The sequence below is a fragment of the Mesoplodon bidens genome, assembly GCF_964165515.1.
Source record: "Mesoplodon bidens genome assembly, chromosome: 11".
In the NCBI taxonomy this organism is placed as follows: Eukaryota; Metazoa; Chordata; class Mammalia; order Artiodactyla; family Ziphiidae; genus Mesoplodon; species Mesoplodon bidens.
Window position 1 is genome coordinate 9,025,330 of NC_138167.1, and position 19,096 is coordinate 9,044,425.

General features: G+C 37.8%; 1 protein-coding gene across 2 annotated transcripts in view; it reads left to right on the plus strand.

Moving 5' to 3' along the window:
- CREBL2 (cAMP responsive element binding protein like 2) overlaps positions 1–18,740 on the plus strand; it is a 33,234-nt gene extending 14,494 nt beyond the window's left edge. The window contains exons 2-4 of one of the 2 annotated variants that reach the window (XM_081248524.1): positions 11,002–11,199; positions 12,377–12,521; positions 15,343–18,740. In XM_081248524.1, the coding sequence (XP_081104650.1) occupies positions 11,002–11,199; positions 12,377–12,521; positions 15,343–15,347 (348 nt within the window). In that variant the 3' untranslated portion in view covers positions 15,348–18,740. The other variant, XM_081248523.1, reaches the window with a different exon arrangement.
- The last annotated feature ends 356 nt before the right edge of the window (positions 18,741–19,096 follow it).

Here is a 19,096-nt window from a genome sequence, read left to right on the forward strand (position 1 = left end):
GCGGCATGTGGGATCTTCCCGGACCCCAGGACTCGAACCTATGTCCGCTGCATTGGCAGGCAGATTCTTAACCACTGTGCCACCAGGGAAACCCCAGGGTGTTGGATTTTGTCAAGTGCTTTTTCTGAGTCTATTGAGATGAACATGTAATTTTTGTCCTTTTTCCTTTTGATATGGTGTATTACAGTAATTGATTTTCAGTTGTTAGACCAACCTTTATTCCTGGGATAAATTACATAGTTATGGTAGATAGTCCTCTTTATACACTGTTAGATTTAGTCTGCTAGTATTTTATTGAAGATTTTTCCATCTATATTCGTGAGGCATACTGGTCTATAGTTTTCTTATGATATCTTTGGTTTGGGTATTAGGCTAATACTGGCTCATAGGATGAATTGGGAAATGTTCTTTCCTCTTCCACTTTTTGGAAGAGATTTTAAAGAATTAGTGTTAATTTATTAAATGTTTGGTAATTTACCAGTGAAGTCACCTGGACTTGTCTTTATGGGAAATTTTTTGATTACTCTTTCAGTCTCTTTATTTGTCATAGGTCTTTTTAGATTTTCTATTTCTTCTTGAGTCAGTCTTGCTACTTTGTGTCTTTCTAGAAATTTGTCCATTTCAACTAGGTTATCTAGTTTTTTGGCAATTTTTCATAATATTCCCGTGAAACCATTTTTACTTTGGTAAAGGTAATAGTGATGTCTTCCCTTTCAGTCTTGAGTTTAGGATTTTGAATGTTTTCTCTTGGTCAGTCTAGCTAATGGTGTGTCAATTTTGTCGGTCTTTTTGAAGAACCAACTTTTGGTTTTATTGATATTTTTTTCCCTGTTGTTTTTCCATTCTCTGTTTTATTTATCTCTAGTCTGATATTTATTATTTCTTTCCATTTACTTGTTTTAGGTTTAATTTACTCTTCTTTTTCTAGTTTCTTAGGGTAGAAAGTTAGGTTATTGATTTTAAAATCTTTCTTCATTTAGGTGTTTATGGCTACTTCTGAGCACTGCTTAAGCTGTATCTCATAAAGTTTTGGTATACTGTGTTTTCATTTTCATTCATCTCAAAGTATTTTTCTTATTTCCCTTGTGATGTCTTCTATGACTCATTGGCTACTTAAGAATGTCTTTTGTGTTTTATCTGTCATATTTATTAAAGACTTATTGTGTACTAAGGTAAAATATGACAGAGTCCTTGGTGTTTACTTTCTAAAAATCATGACCTTTAGTTTTAGCTTATCTCAAAGGAGAAAGTGTTAAAAACAGATAGTTAACAGAAAAGTAGGACCTTTTTAACATATAATGAAGACAGACTTAGAATTGTAGAGGCCCTGCTGAAATCTAACATCTCTAATATCCTACCTTTGTGAAATAAGTTCCCTGTGCAGGGCAAGACAAAATCAATGGCTGGCAAGTTGCTTTTCTTGGTGGTGTGGGTTAGGGAGACAGGCCTTGTGAGTGTTTCCCTTAGGACCTTTTTCTCTGCAGCTCACAAATGTGTTTTGGGGAGGAAGAGGAGGTAAAATAGATAGCCGATAAAGAGGTACCCTGTTACAAAAACAGCTATTTAAATTTTCATGTGACCCTATGTCAGTAGAAAGAAAACTACAACAGAAAAAAAGTTATATTGGGGGGTTATTTTCATAGTTTTCTTTCTGGCGTTTGTGTTGGTGCATAAAAATCAGTACTTTTATTTAGCCACATTAATGTACTTCCTCACAGAATAAGAGAGAGCAAGGGGACAATGTGGTTATCACTGAGTTTATGAAAATTCTAAGAAACATTGGTAAGGCTAATTTTTGGCTCAGCACATTTAAGGAATTTGTGGGGTTGATTTCAGTTTTAGTTTCTGGTTCCTCATTTCTTTTTTTTTTCTTTTTTTAAAATACAGCATGTATTTCTTTTTTTTTTTAATTAACTAATTAATGTATTTTGGCTGCACTGAGTCTTAGTTGCGGCACGCAGGATCTTTAGTTGTGGCATGCGAACTCTTAGTTGTGGCATGCATGTGGGATCTAGTGCCCTGACCAGGGATCGAACCTGGGCCCCCTGCATTGGGAGTGTGGAGTCTTAGCCACTGGACTACCAGGGAAGTCCCCTGGTTCCTCATTTCTTATTAACTTCCCTTATCCGTTTCCCAGTCTTTATGGTTTATGTAAAGTTCAGTTGTTAAGGCAACTAGTATACTAACCTATATTTGTATAATACCCTTTTTTTTCTAACAAAGTGCTCTCATACATTATTTTACTTAAGATTTATAATAATCCTGTGATGTGTTTCACTCTCTTGAAAACTGGCACACTAATCAGATTTTAGCTGACACCAAAAGCCAATAATTCAGTCTATTACTGAGGAAAAATTAAGCTAGAGAATTGGTGGTTATGTGGTCTTAAATATAATTTTACAGATGACATAAAATGCAGGAACCCTGGATTCATTTACTGTGCCTTTCTAATTTAAAAAAAGGAATAGAATAATTCCAGTTTAAATATTTTGCTACCATGAAAACGAAACAAAGGGTTATACCTTTTGTTTGATTTTTATGACTATTCTAGCTTTGTGTAAAAAATCAGTGAAGTCTGTGCAGTACACTCTGTCCTCTTGCTGGCTTCTCAAAGGCAGCCATTCCTGAATTCCATTCCTGAATTAATTAAAAACAGCAATATATAAGGTATTGGATTATAGTGAGTGGTATGTGACTGATGACTCATTTTACTACATAAGGAATAGATGTGATTACCATTTATTTCACTATAGATGTGAGTTTAGGCTATAAATATATTGCTTTTTAAAGACTGTATCAATAGCAAATACACTTTGTTTTAATCTAGGGTGATTTCAAAGTACTTTATTGAAATTGTGCAGTTGATATAATATAGGTATAATTTAAAATTTAGCCCATAGTAATATTTGGATCAACTAGTTATCCTTCAAGTGCTAATCATATATTTGATTTTGAAAAAGTTTCCTGAGGTATATATTATTATATTGGAATCAAAACGTGATGATACAGAATAGGAAAGCTTTGAAAGACCAGTTTTTGAAAATTAAAACTAATTTGGGAGTAGTACTGAAGCAGCTAGTGTTTAAGATGGTGGTGGAAAGGATTTTTTTCCAGAGCCTCAGAGTATTCAGTCTCATTTCAGAGCCATCCTATAAAATGCTAGATGCAGTGGTTAGCCGTCTTGTTATGACACAGTTTCTGGTAAATGTAGCTGATTAACATTTGAAGTTTGGTTTTCCTGACCTAACCATGATACTGAGTAAAGATCTGATCTTTATAGGGTACTGGGCATTGTTGGTTTATGGTATTAATAGTGATTCCAAACACACAAACAAATTAGAGTTTTTATATCCAAATGGAGATTTGATCCTTTTAGTTTTGTTACCTGGTAAGACTTCTACATTTATTCCAATGATTTGCCAGTGTTTGAGTTTTGCATCTTCTCTTTTAGAATTGCCTTTAAAGCCTCAACAATATTCCTTTCAGTATACTAAAGTAGTGACATTTTAATTCTCTGAGGGTAATTTTCAGAAAGACCTAGACATCATTTGGAACCTCGTCAGATAAACAAAGCGGACCATCAGATTGGGAATTTAAAGAATAACATATCATTCGAAAATAATACGGTGAAAGTAATATTGTGTTGTGGCTTGTAAGAAACTGGCTCCAAAAGCAGCTTCCAGGAAAGCTTATTCATTGGAATAAATTTACCCCTTTCAAAGTGACTCCTTTAAAGGAAATTCATTTGCTGTATAAGTTCAGTTTCATGTATTTTAAAATTCATCATCTTTATCTCATAGTTACATCTTATATAAGAACTTGGGGAGGTTCCAAAGCTAAACAGTGAAGAAGATTAAATTACTCTGGCAGTCACCAAAAAACTGTGCCTATGCAGGTAAATGAGTAACAGGGATATTGAGAGGATGTCTATGACACCAGTGGGAGCAGGTAGAAATCTCCTGAGACAGTCTAGGGTTATAATTATAGACTTCTAAAGGCAGGAGACAGTTATCCTGAAGATTTCAGGGACTTCTTTGTGTTCCCTTGGGCTCAACAAATTTGAAGAGGGAATTGATAGCCCAATTGTTTAGGATTCTTATTTACTTATTTATACACATAATTTTATATACAAATTTTATGTTTTTCTAATTGTAAATATTTAAAAATCATTAAAAAATACAGATGAGAAAAAAGCTTTTTATAATCACACCTATCAGAGAAATCCTCACTGACCTTTTTTTTTTTTTAATCTTTATTGGAGTATAATTGCTTCCCAATACCGTGTTACTTTCTGTTGCACAACAAAGCAAATCAGCCATATGCATACACGTCTCCATATCCCCTCCCTCTTGAGCCTCCCTCCCATCCTTCCTATCCCGCCCCTCTAGGTCAATGCAAAGAACGGAGCCGACCTCCCTGTGCTGTGCGGCTGCTTCCCACCAGCCAACTATTTTACATTCGGTCGTGTATGTATGTCCATGCTACTCTCTCTTCGTCCCAGCTTCACCCTCCCACCCCATGTCCTCAAGTCCATTTTCTATGTCTGCCTCTTTATTCCTGCCCTGCAACTAGGTTCATCACTACCACTCGTTTTTTTGTTTTTTTAGATTCCATATATATGTGTTAGCGTACGGTATTTGTTTTTCTCTTTTCTGACTTACTTCACTCTGTATGACAGACTCTAGGTCCATCCACCTCACTACAAATAACTCAGTTTCATTTCTTTTTCTGGCTGAGTAACATTCCATTGTATATATGTGCCACATCTTCTTCATCCATTCATCTGTTGATGCATATCTAGGTTGGTTCCATGTCCTGGCTATTGTAAGTAGTGCTGCAGTGAACATTGTGGTGCATGTCTCTTTTTGAATTACAGTTTTCTCAGAGTATATGCCCAGGGGTGGAATTGCTGGGTCGTATGGTAGTTCTATTTTTAGTTTTTTTGTTTGTTTGTTTTTGTTTTTTTGTGTGGTATGCGGGCCTCTCACTGTTGTGGCCTCTCCCGCTGCGGAGCACAAGCTCCGGACGCGCAGGCTCAGCAGCCATGGCTCACAGGCCCAGCCGCTCTGCAGCACGTGGGATCTTCCCGGCCCGGGGCACGAACTCGTGTCCCCTGCATCGGCAGGCAGACTCTCAACCACTGCGCCACCAGGGAAGCCCCTATTTTTAGTTTTTTAAGGAACCTCCATACTGTTCTCCATAGTGGCTGTATCAGTTTACATTCCCACCAATAGTGTAGGAGGGTTCCCTTTTCACCACACCCTTTCCAGCATTTATCGTTTCTAGCTTTTTTGATAATGGCCATTCTGACCGGCGTGAGGTGATACCTCATTGTAGTTTTGATTTGCATTTCTCTAATAATTAGTGATGTTGAGCATCTTTTCATGTGCCTCTTGGCCATCTGTCTGTCTTCCTTGGTAAAATGTCTATTTAGATATTCCTCCATTTTTAACTGGATTTTTTTTTTGATATTGAGTTTCATGAGCTGTTTGTATATTGTGGAGATTAATCCTTTGTCTGTTTCATTTGCAAATATTTTCTCCCATTCTGAGGGTTGTCTTTCTGTCTTGTTTATGGTTTCCTTTGCTGTGCAAAAGCTTTTAAGTTTAATTAAGTCCCATTTGTTTATTTTTGTTTTTATTTCCGTAACTCTAGGAGGTGGGTCAAAAAAGATCTTGCTGTGGTTTATGTCAAAGAGTGTTTTTCCTATGTTTTCCTCTAAAAGTATTATAGTGTCTTGTCTTACATTTAAGTCTTTAATCCATTTGGAGTTTATTTTTGTGTATGGTGTTAGGGAGTGTTCTAATTTCATTCTTTTACATGTAGCTGTCCAGTTTTCCCAGCACCACTTACTGAAGAGGCTGTCTTTTTCTCCATTGTATGTTCTTGCCTCCTTTGTTGTAAATTAGGTGCCCATATATGTGCATGGGTTTATCTCTGGGTATTCTGTCCTGTACCATTGATCTATATTTCTGTTTTTGTGCCAGTACCATACTGTCTTGATTACTGTAGCTTTGTGGTATGGTTTGAAGTCAGGGAGTCCTCCAACTCCATTTTTCTTTCTCGAGATTGCTTTGGCTATTCGGGGTCTTTTGTGTTTCCATACAAATTGTAAGATTTTTTGTTCTAATTCTGTGAAGAATGCCATTGGTAGTTTGATAGGGATTACATTGAATCTGTAGATTGCTTTGGGTAATGTAGTCATTTTCATAATATTGATTCTTCCAACCCAAGAACATGGTATATTTCTCCATCTGTTTATGTCATCTTTGATTTCTTTCATCAGTGTTTTATAGTTTTCTGAGTACAAATCTTTCACCTCCTTAAGCAGGTTTATTCCTAGATATATTATTCTTTTTGTTGCAGTGGTAAATGGGAGTGTTTCCTTAATTTCTCTTTCTGATTTTTTGTTGCTGGTGTATAGGAATACCAGAGATTTCTTTGCATTAATTTTGTATCATGCAACCTTACCAAATTCATTGATTAGTTCTAGTAGTTTTCTGGTGGCATCTTTAGGATTTTCTATGTATAGAATCATGTCATCAGCAAACAGTGACAGTTTTACGTCTTCTTTTCCAATTTGTATTCCTTTATTTCTTTTTCTTCTCTGACTGCTGTGGCTGGGTCTTCCAAAACTATGTTGAATAAGAGTGGCGAGATGGATATCTTTGTCTTGTTCCTGATCCTAGTGGAAATGCTTTCAGTTTTTCACCATTGAGTATGATGCTTGCTGTGGGTTTGTCATATATGGCCTTTATTATATTGAGATAGGGTCTTTCTATGCCCATTTTCTGGAGAGTTTTTATCATAAATGGGTGTTGAATTTTGTCAAAAGCTTTTTCTGCATCTATTGAGATGATCATGTGGTTTTTATTCCTTAATTTGTTCATGTGGTGCATCACATTGATTGATTTGCATATACGGAAGAATCCTTGCATCCCTGAGATAAATCCCACTTGATCATGGTGTGTGATCCTTTTTTTTTTTTTTTTTTTTTTTTTTTTTTTGCGGTATGCGGGCCTCTCACTGCTGTGGCCCCTCCCGTTGCGGAGCACAGGCTCCGGACGCTCAGGCTCAGCGGTCATGGCTCACGGGCCCAGCCGCTCCGCGGCATGTGGGATCCTCCCGGACCGGGGCACGAACCCATGTCCCCTGCATCGGCAGGCGGACTCTCAACCACTGTGCTACCAGGGAAGCCCTGTGTGATCCTTTTAATGTGCTGTTGGATTCTGTTTGCTAGTATCTTGTTCAGGATTTTTGCATCTATGTTCACCAGTGATATTGGTCTATAATTTTTTTTGTGGTTTTTTGTGGTATCTTTTTCTGGTTTGGGTATCAGGGTGATGGTGGCTTCATAGAATGAATTTGGGAGTGTTTCTCCCTCTGCAATTTTTTGGAAGAGTTTGAGAAGGATCGGTGTTAGCTCTTCTCTAAATGTCTGATAGAATTCGCCTGTGAAGCCGTCTGGTCCTGGACTTTTGTTTGTTGGAAGATTTTTAATTACAGTTTCAATTTCATTACTTGTGATAGGTCTGTTTATATTTTCTAATTCTTCCTGGTTCACTCTTGGAAAATTGCACCTTTCCAAGAATTTGTCCATTTCTTCATGTTTGTCAATTTTATTGGCATATATTTGTTTGTAGTAGTCTCTTATAATCCTTTGTATTTCTGAAGTGTTAGTTGTGATTTTTCCTTTTTCATTTCTAATTTTATTGATTTGCATCCTCTCCCGTTTTTTTCTTGATGAGTTTGGTTAAGGGTTTATCAGTTTTGTTTATCTTCTCAAAGAACCAGCTTTTAGTTTTATTGATCTTTGCTATTGTTTTCTTCATTTCTGTTTCATTTACTTCTGCTCTGATCTTTACGGTTTCTTTCCTTCTACTGACTTTGCATTTTCTTTGTTCTTCTTTCTCTAGTTGTTTTAAGTGTAGGGTTAGATTGTTTATTTGAGATCTTTCTTGTTTCTTGAGGTGAGATTGAATTGCTATCAACTTCCCTCTTAGAACTGCTTTTGCTGCATCCCGTAGGTTTTGGGGAGTCATGTTTTTGTTGTCATTTGTTTCTATGTATTTTTAAATTTCTTCTTTGATTTCTTCAGTGATCTCTTGGTTATTTAGTATCAATTAGATCTGTCTGGTCTGTTGTGTCATTTAAAGCTTGTGTTTCTGTATTTATTTTCTGTTTGGATGATCTGTCCATTGGTGTAAGTGGGGTTTTAAAGTCCCCTACTATTATTGTGTTACTGTCGATTTCTCCTTTCATGGTTGTTAGCATTTGCCTTATGTATTGGCGTGCTCCTGTGTTGGGTGCATAAACATTTATAATTGTTATATCTTCTTGGATTGATCCTTTGATCATTATGTAGTGTCCCTCCTTATCTCTTGTAACAGTCTTTTTTAAAGTCTATTTTATCTGGTACAAGTATTGCTACTCCAGCTTTCTTTTGATTTCCATTTGCTTGGAATATCTTTTTCCAACCGTTCACTTTCAGTCTGTATGTGTCCCTAGGTCTGAAGTGAGTCTCTTGTAAACAGCATATATATGGTTTTTGTTTTTGTATCCATTCAGCCAGTCTGTGTCTTTTGGTTGGGGCATTTAATCCATTTACATTCAAGGTTATTATTGATATGTACGTTCCTATTACCATTTACTTAATTGTTTTGGGTTTGTTTTTGTGGGTCTTTTTCTTCTCTTGTGTTTCCTGCTTAGAGAAGTTTCTTCAGCATTTGTTGTAAAGCTGGTTTGGTGGTGCTGAATTCTCTTAGCTTTTGCTTGTCTGAAAAGCTTTTGTCTTCTCCATCGAATCTGAATGAGATCCTTGCTGGGTAGAGTAATCTTGGTTGTATATTTTTCTCTTTCATCACTTTAAGTATATCCTGCCACTCCCTCTGGCCTGCAGAGTTTCTGCTAAAAAATCAGCTGATAACCTTATGGGGATTCCTTTGTATGTTATTTTTTTGTTTTTCCCTTGCTGCTTTTAATATTTTTTCTTTGAATTTAATTTTTGTTTTTGTGATTAATTTGTGTCTTGGTGTATTTTTCCTAGGGTTTATCCTGTATGGGACTCTCTGTACTTCCTGGACTTGGGTGACCATTTCCTTTCCCATGTTAGGGAAGTTTTCAACTATAATCTCTTCAAATATTTTCTTAGACCCTTTCTTTTTCTCTTCTTCTTCTGGGACCCCTATAATTCGAATGTTGGTGCATTTAGTGTTATCCCAGAGGTCTCTGAGATTGTCTTCAATTCTTTTCATTCTTTTTTCTTTATTCTGCTCCTCGGCAGTTATTTCTACCATTTTGTCTTCCAGCTCATTTATTTGTTCTTCTGCCTCAGTTATTCTGTTATTGATTCCTTCTAGTGCATTTTTCATTTCAGTTATTGTGTTGTTCATCTGTGTTTGTTCTTTAGTTCTTCTAGATCTTTGTTAAACATTTCTTGTATTTTCTCAATCTGTGCTTCCATTCTATTTCCAAGATTCTGGATCATCTTTACTATCGTTACTCTGAATTTTGTTTCAGGTAGATTGCCTATTTCCTCTTCATTTATTTGGTCTTGTAGGTTTTTACCTTGCTCCTTCATCTGTGACATATTTTTGTGCCAACTCATTTTTTTTTTTTTAAGGTGTGGGATTGTGTTCTTATCTTACTGGTTGTTTGGCCTGAGGCTTCCAACACTGGAGTTTGTAGGCTATTGGGTAGAGCTGGGTCTTGGTGCTGAGATGAGGAACTCTGTGAGACCTCACTCCAATGAGTATTCCCTGGGGTCTGAGGTTCTCTGTTAGTCCAGTGGTTTGGACTCGGAGCTCCCACCGCAGGAGCTTCCCCCTGACCCCGGGCTCGCGAATCAAGATCCCGCAAGCCATGTGGGGTGGCAAGAAAAAAAAAAAAGAAAAATAATAAAGTAAAAAGTAAAATTAGACTAAGAAACTAACAGATATGTTAGAAAGAATGTAAAAATAAAAATTTAGATATGTCAATAACCAGTAGGTATATCAGTACCACAATAGTAAAAGAGAGGAGGGAAAGGAAAAAAAAGGGGGGGTAGGCCTTGGCTGTGGAGGGCGGGGCCTAAACAAGGGTGAGTTTTGGGCGGTAGGCGGGGCCAATGCTCAGGACCCACAGGGCTGGAAAAGGCCCTGGGTGCTGTTGGGAGTGGGGCTTAGGCTCAAGGAACAGAAAGGGCCCAGGCATACCCCCCACCCCAGTCTCAGAGGGCAGGGGACCTCACCTGGGAGCCCAGCAGGCTCCCTGGGCCTGAGTGGGCCGGGTGATGGCCCTCCACTCCTCTCCTGCTTTACTTGGAAGAGTCCCTCCCACCTGCCTCTCCTGATCTCCCTGGCCTCAGTGGTGCTGATCCTGTCTGGCCTCCACTTCTCCTACCTCCTCGGTCCCCCTATGTCCTACTGGTTCACTTTGGGGTTCCTCCCGTCTCCTTGGGCGTCAGAGTCTCCCCCCACCAGCGGCCATCAGGTGCCCTAGTTGTGGGGAGATGCTAACTCCGCGTCTTCCCACACTGCCATCTTGATTCCTCCCCGCCACTGACCTTTTATGATCCTTTCTTCTATGTGTTGTTTTATAAGATTGAGATCATACTGAACTTACAATTTTCAATATTTTTTTTTACTTATTACTTAAGTCAATAAAAATTCTATGTGAACGAAATATTTAATGGCAATCTTTTAGTTTTTTACTATCTAGCTACATATGGTTCATAAAGTTTACTGTTAAGCTCTGTAAAGTTTATTATTAAAAAAAGTTTATTATTGAAGAATAATGAAAACTTATACTATTTCTTCTCTCACATTCATGGTATCAAAAGTATCAGAAAAAGAAATTATGAAGCAAAGAATCATAGGCATTTGATGGGATTATGCTTTCTTAGTTCCACAGGCTCCATTTATTTGTTATTTGTAAAGGTTTTCCTTGCTAATATGCAGCTGCAGTCACTTTCCTAGACCCAGAACTAGGAACAAAATTAACTGCTTCTCTCTCTTGCTGAAGGTGGTTGGAGGTAAAGTGAAGAAGCCCGGCAAACGTGGTCGAAAGCCAGCCAAAATTGACTTGAAGGCAAAACTTGAGAGGAGCCGGCAGAGTGCAAGAGAATGCCGGGCCAGAAAAAAACTGAGATATCAGTATTTGGAAGAGTTGGTATCCAGTCGGGAAAGAGCCATTTGTGCCCTCAGAGAGGAACTGGAAATGGTAAGAAAGTCTGTCAATAAACGCATGAAACAATCAACCTAAGCTATATTAAAACATGAAGATACCAGTTTTTAGCTATCCAGTTGACGAACATGGGAAAGCATATTAATCTGTTAGCCAGCACATAGGCAAATAAGCATTTTCATACATTGCTGGGGGGAGTGGAAAGTGACTATTTCTTTAAGGGATTGTTTATGACAGAAAAAATAAATTGAAAATAACCAAAATATTCAACAGTAGGGGATTGGTTAAATTATACTACATTCATGTATTGGACTACTTTGCAGCCCATGAGAATCACAGTGCACATGTATATTTACTGATGTAGAAAGACACAAGATATTGCTAAGTGGAAAAAGCAGTATAACAGTATATAGCAATATGCATAGTATGATACTATTTGGCCTGGTTTTATTCATTCATTCATTCAGACTTTAGGTAGTAGCTGTAGACACATAAAAGAATAGGTAAAAGGGAATAGAAACCCCATTAGTACTGTGAGCTCAGGGGAGGAGGTGACAGGTTGGAAAAGAGAGAGCTAATACTAACATGATCATTACAAAACTGGGACAGGCTACCCCCAGCTTTTTAGAAGGTAAGAAAAGTAAGTTGGGTCATGAAGAGAGTCCAAATGTACACTATTCAGTAGACTTTTTTTAATACGTTGAATTTGACTTGTAAATTATTTTTCACCTTCTGCACTGTAAGCCACTGGAGGACATAATCTTTGGACTGATTAGTCTTTTATACCCCCAAAGTCCATAGTACACACTCTGGTAGAAAGTAGATGTTTAGTGAATATTTATGAAATAGAGAAAGGAAGTTACAAAATTATTTATTTTAGGAGTAGAAATAATAATGTGACTGTCAGCAAAAAGAGATGAATTCTAATGAGTGGCACTCCATGGGGAGCTATTCTATTAGCCAGAGGGCCCTTTTTAATCTGAGCACTACTCCAGCACATCACAAGAAGATTCAGCAGTAGTTTTTCACCCTCTTCTGAACATAGCAGGCCTCATCCATGTCCCAGGTTATAAACAGGAATACAACAGAAGGTGGGATTCCCAGCAGCCACTTTGACCTCTAGTTATGGGAGTTCTTATGTCTAGGATTTCCACCTGTGGCTGCTGAACTCTGACTAGTAAAATTTTATTTAAATATATTTTACATATTTCAGTACAAGCAGTGGTGCATGGCAATGGACCAAGGGAAAATCCCTTCTGAAATAAAGGCCCTACTCACAGGAGAAGAGCAGAACAAATCTCAGCAGAACTCAAGCAGGCACATGAAAGCTGGGAAGACAGACGCTAACAGCAATTCCTGTGAGTACAGTACATGGGAGAGTTTATCTTTAGAAGAGTGACTTAAAGTAGACTTTCTGTTGACCACTTTCCTTGCTGTGTCTTCAAATAAAATAAAATGTTTATGTCATTTGTAATACACTAATAAGCAAGTGCACTGGCATTAGATTCTAAATATTGAAATGCATTATACATGGGGTCTATAAAGAGCAACTGATAAATTCATGGAAAAATTTTAAAGTAGATCCAGTCAATAAGTGAGAGTGTACCAGTCTAGTTATTTTTTTGGCCGCACTGCACGGCTTGCGGGATCTTAGTTCCCCGACCAGGGATTGAACCTGCACCCTCGGCAGTGAAAGCGCGAAGTCCTAACCCCCGGACCGCCAGGGAATTCCCTAGTTACTGTTAATAACAACAATACCTTTTATTTTGATTTTGATTTACAAAGTACTTTCACTTATGTTTATCGTAATTATTTCCTCCAGTAACTGTATTAAGTATCATTGTACTTTTTATTTTATAGATGAATAGCACAGGTGCTGCTTGGTAAGGTGCCCAAGGTCACACAGCTATAATGGTAGAACCTGTCCTCACCTAGTTCAGGCTCTATCTAGTACAGTAGCCCATCACCTGTAAGGATTTTTTTTTAATTAAGGAGAAATTCACATAACATAAAATTAATCATTTTAAAGTCAGAATTCAGAGGCATTTAGTACATTCACAGTGTTGTAAAACTACCACCTCCGTCTGGTTGGAAAACATTTTATCACCCCAAAAGAAAACTCCAAATGCATTAGCAGGTTGCTCGCTATTACCCCCTCCCACCAGCCCCTGTTAACTATGAATCTGCATTCTGTCTCTATGGATTTACCTCCTCTGGATATTTCGTATAAATGGAATCACACAGTGTGTGACTTCTTGTGTCTGGCTTCTTTGACCTAGCGTAATGTTTGCAAGGTTCATCCACCTTGTAGCATGTATCAGTACTTCATTCCATTTTATGACTGCATAATATTCCATTGTATATGTATACCACAATTTGTTATCCATTTATCCATTGATGGATATTTGTTTCTACCTTTCGCTGTTGCAAACAGTGCTACTATAAACATGCATGTACAAGTATGTATTTGAGTACCTGTTTTCAGTTGTTTTGGGTATATACCTAGAAGTGGAATTGCGGGTCATATGGTAATTCTATATTTAACTTTTATTTATTTTTAAAATTATTTATTTATTTATTTTTATTTATTTCGGCTGTGCCGGGTCTTAGTTGCCGGGTCTTAGTTGCGGCATGCTGACTTCCTTAGCTGCATCATGTATGTGGGATCTAGTTCCCTGACCAGGGATCAAACCCAGGCCCCCTGCATTGGGAGCACGGAGTCTTACCCACTCGACCACCAGGGAAGTCCCTATATTTAACTTTTAGAGGAACCACAAATTGTTTCCCACAGTGGCTGAAATATTTTACATTACCACCATAGTATATGAAGTGTCCCATTTCTCTGTGTCTTGCCAACACTTTTTATTTTCCATTTTTGAAAACTGTAGCCTTCCTAGTGAAGTGGCATCTGATTGTGGTTTTGATTTACATTTCCCTAATGACTAATGACATTGAGCAACTTTTCATGTGCTTGTTGGCCATTTGTATGTCTTCTTTGAAAAAATGTCTCTTTATGTCCCTTCCCTGTGTTTTAATTGAGTTGTCTTTCATTATGTTGTTGAATTGTAAGAGTTGTTTATATATTCTGGATTCTAGAACTTTATCAGATATATGATTACACAGATTTCTCCCATTCTGTAGATTTTTTCACTTTCTTGATAGTGTGCTTTGGTGTACAAAAGACTTTAATTTTGAGGAAGACCATTTTATCTATTTTTAATTTTGTTGTTCATGCTTTGGGTACCGTATCTAACAATCCATTGCCAAATCGAAGGTCATGAAGATTTGCCCTGTGTTGTCTCCTAAGAGTTCTATGGTTTTAGGCCTTATATTTAGATCATTGATCTATTGAGTTAATTTTTCAATATGGTGTGAGATAGAAGTCCAGCTTAATTCTTTTGCATGTGAATATACAGTTGTCTCAGCACCATTTGTTGGAGAGACTGTTAAGGTTTTAGAATGAAGATGCCATATGTTGATTCCTTCATCATTGTGATTGCTTTGAGAGCACTTGAAAGTAGTTATAAGGAAATTTACAAACTTTTTATCTTTTAAAAATTTTTTTATAAAACTGAAGGATTGGCTTTTTATAGCTTTTTTTTAGATGAGGTAACATTTGCCTTAATCTAAATTCAATTAATGAAAAAAAGCCAAATCAGTTCAGTTTTCTTTCAGTCTGTATTTGAAAATAGCCTTCCCGTAGATACTAAATTAAAAAAAAAAAGCATGCATTTTGAAACAGATTAACCAAACTTCATTGACTTTAAAAGCATTCTTGAGACTTCCCTGTGCCTGGTGGTGCAGTGGTTAAGAATCCAACTGCCAGTGCAGGGGACACGGGTTCGAGCCCTGGTCTGGGAAGATCCCACATGCCACGGAGCAACTAAGCCCATGCGCCACAACTACTGAGCCTGCGCTCTAGAGCCCACAAGCCACAACTACTGAGCCCCCATGCCACTACTGAAGCCTGCGCACCTGGAGCCCATGCTCCGCAACAAGAGAAGCCACTGTGATGAGAAGCCTGCGTACTGCAAGGAAGAGTAGGCCCCGCTCACCGCAACTAGAGAAAGCCTGCGCTCAGCAACGAGGACCCAACGCAGCCCAAAATAAATAAATAAATATATTTTTAAAAATAAAAAAAAATAAAAGCATTCTTACATTGGTAACTTTATTTTTCAGGGTGAAGAGCATATAAAATGATGAGTCAGTGATTGAAGCCAATATTCTGATTCTTATGGAGGATGAATAGGCAAGATTGTACTTCTTGGCTCCATTTACTACCTACTGCTCAGTCATCTCTGTAAATTTGCAATTTCTACCAAAATGTGTGATCATAGATCTCAAAGGATTTTGCTTTAGTTTTCAACACTTAGAAAATTTACAGACATTCAGACCTGTTCTGGTTGGTATTGCCACCCATGGCATTTAACATGTTGCAGTGCTTGAAAGCACAGTAGAGAGAATGAGTGAAGATTATATTTTTTGCACCTCAACTCCACATTGCTTTATTGGTTAATTTATATTCTTTCCATGTAATTCATGTAATTGTATGTGTATGTGTGTTTAGGTGTCACTTCCTTTCATGTTTTTGATTGCCCTACAAAGAGAAAACAAATGGGCTGATTACTGACTATAATTTCTCAGCCTTTATGGACCTAATCTTATTTCTTTATATTTACTTGAGTAATGTTTATTTTCTGCATGAACCATTTCTCCTGTGAGCCATTCCAGCATAAGCTGTGAATATGTATTAACAAATATATACATTTCTATTTTTATAATCCATAATGGTATGCCCGTTTTAACTAATGTACACATTAACAAAATCCATCAAGAAAGCCCTTAAGATAGCCCCTATTTAAAACTTTTGTTGCTGTCTTTTCAAACTGTATTTATACAGGTTTGCTAGGGCCTAATCTGTACTTGGAGAATAATTAGTCAAACTTTATTTTTAAATAAGAAGTAACCATTTTAGTAACATACATTGTCTTGACAACCCATACAGTGTGTTTCTATTGCATGTCTATATATGTATATGGGGAGGGCAGGAGTGAATGTTCACACACATTTCGTTGGGTAATCACCTAATTTGGAGAATTTTTCTAAAGAAAATAGGATGAAATTAGCTGCTGAGATGGAGTTTCTGCCTCAAGAGATCTGGAACGAAATGAGGGACACATTGCTGGTGGATCTAATGGCGGTAGCCATAACCAGAACACTTAGTTTCTTCCCTGATTTGAGTTTCCTTACGAATGTATTCTGAGCCAGAGAGAAACACACTGTGGGTGTACATCCGATTCAGCCCTGGCCGTGCCTCCACTCTGGAGTGAAGCACTGAAGCCAGAGTCGCCGGGGGGCCTGTCAGGAGGGGCAGGAGGCAGAGGAGTTCCCTCCAGTTCCCATCACAGCGACCTTTGCTTTCTTCCTGGCTACCAAATGGAGTGATGGTTGAGGAATCACACTCATAACATGATACACTCAGACCTGGGAATCTTTTGATGTCCCGATTGGGGCACTGTAACACTCTCTCTTCTCCTTCACATCGTTAAATCAGGAGTTGTGTTCTCTGTTGCTGCTAAATTGTAACTGTTCTTTGCTCTAATGAAGCAAACATTTGGCTTCCAAACAATATGCGTTTTGTTACGAAGTAGTTTAATAGTCTAGCTTGTCTGTGAGGGGGAACATGAGATGGACCACGTGGTTTCAGATGATGAGGTACCTCCCTCCTTCTCTGAGGCCATGCATTTGAATCAAGTGCTTCCCCTTAGCCTGAGTTCCCGAAGATCTCTTGTGCTTAGGTCGCAGACTCAGATCTCTAGTCTAGTACTGTGTGACAACTGATATACCACTAGCCCAGTCTGTTGGGCCTCTCTGTGTTTTGGAGGACTGGGGGTTTAAGAGTATTTAATGTCCTTTTAGGATCACAAATATAGATAGATTAAAGATTGTTAATATTCAGGCCTTCAGAATTTAAGTTTTTTAAATATAGTGTTCAGATTGTAATGGGTATGTTTTTGCCATCTGGTCTACTCAAATGTATATTTTTATTTTGCAAAACAGCCCAAGACTTACTCTACGTTGCTTTGTTCAGTACCTTTTGAATTCCCCAGAAGAGCTGTTTTCAAAACAAACATTCCAAATGAACGGGGCTCTTCAATGGAATGTCCCCGTTGTGTTGAAGTGTTTCTCCTCTGGTTGTGATTTTCAATTAGAGGCTCATCTGAGCTACTCCCCTTCCCTCCAGCATCTTTACAAGAGCAGTGACTTTGTCCTCAGGTAGCCGATGTGTAATTTTGGGTGAAAGTAAATTACAGTTTATTTCAGTTTAATCCTAAACCTATCTATTTGGTCTTTTGGAGTAGATCAAACCGAGAGAAAAATTCCTTGGTCTTAAAAAGGAATATTCTGATTGCTTTGGGTATTGTGCTGGTTGCACGCTTTGGCCACGTGAAGCATGTTAATAAACGTCACTGATTAAAACCGCTGGAGCATTTCTTGCCCCATTCCAGTTAAGGAGCAGCATGCTGAAATCCTAGCATCTCTCACTCACCTATAAGGACAACATACAGACTGAGAGAGAACAGAAGCGGGTGGAAGAGTCAGTGAGCTCAGTCCCCCCTTCATCTGTTCTGCTGTTCTCCTTGCTCTCTGAGTAGACAGAGTAATATTTCCTTTTTCCTTTTCCCAAAGAAAGGAAGGTAAGGGGGAAGATAAATTTACGTATTTAGACCAGTCATATTCTGTTGTTAATTTAGCATAGATCCGTTGTATATTAGAGCAACTGAGTATAATATGGAATAAGTTTGACTAGATCAAATTTTAGGATATAGTTGAAGTTCTTAAATTTTTTTCTATTTTAACTAAAATCTTTCTAATATATCTGAATCACAATCTTTCATGCTGCAGCAAATTCATATCACTGTTTACCAGCTAACTGACAGTATTTATCAGCATCACCATTTAGCATTTTATTTTACCATCTTTGAATTGATAGGCTTGATTTGGGTTGTTCCAAAAAGTATAGGTTTAAACTGGACTTAGTTAAAATAAAGGCAAATAAAATTTAAAAACGTAAATGCGATGTTTCACAAGAAATCAGTTGCATATAATCAATTACATTTTTAGTTTTAAAAGAGAGGAAAATTACTACTAAACACATGGTATTTGGGGGCATTGAAGGAATTTTTCTTTCTCTGAAGAGCATTGTACAATTATATTTTTATGAAAAATAAAATATCTTCACCGGAGCCATTTTAAGTTGTCTGTTTCACAATACTGAAGTATGTCTGTATAAGCATAGTAAAAAGAGTATGAGATTTAGGCAGAACTGGTCTTGAATCCATTTTTTGCGTCACCTTGAATTATGTACTCTCTCGGCTTACTTCCTCATCTGTAAAAAAGTGGGAGGATAACTTTCCAGAGTAATTGGTAGGCTAAATAGAGTTATAAGAAACTGCTTCTTAAGCAGTAAAGAATTACATTAAATTTTAAATATTCATGTGTGCCTGGGTTTGACTATTAAGATTTAAATCACTAACAATAAATATATTTAATGGGCTGGAATCTAAATATGTAGTGTTGCAGGCCTCATGTTTTATTTTTTATTTTTTATTTATTTATTTTTTTTATTTATTTTTATTTTATTATTATTATTTTTTCATGGTACGCGGGCCTCTCACTGTTGTGGCCTCTCCCGCTGTGGAGCACAGGCTCCGGACACGCAGGCTCAGCGGCCATGGCTCACGGGCTCAGCCACTCCGCGGCATGTGGGATCTTCCCGGACCGGGGCACGAACCCGTGTCCCCTGCATCAACAGGCAGACTCTCAACCACTGCGCCACCAGGGAAGCCCAGGCCTCATGTTTCTGAAGTCTTTTTAGCTATATCATTATGTCTATCCCTGGAATGGTGTATCGTTGGGAGCTCTTCTTAGC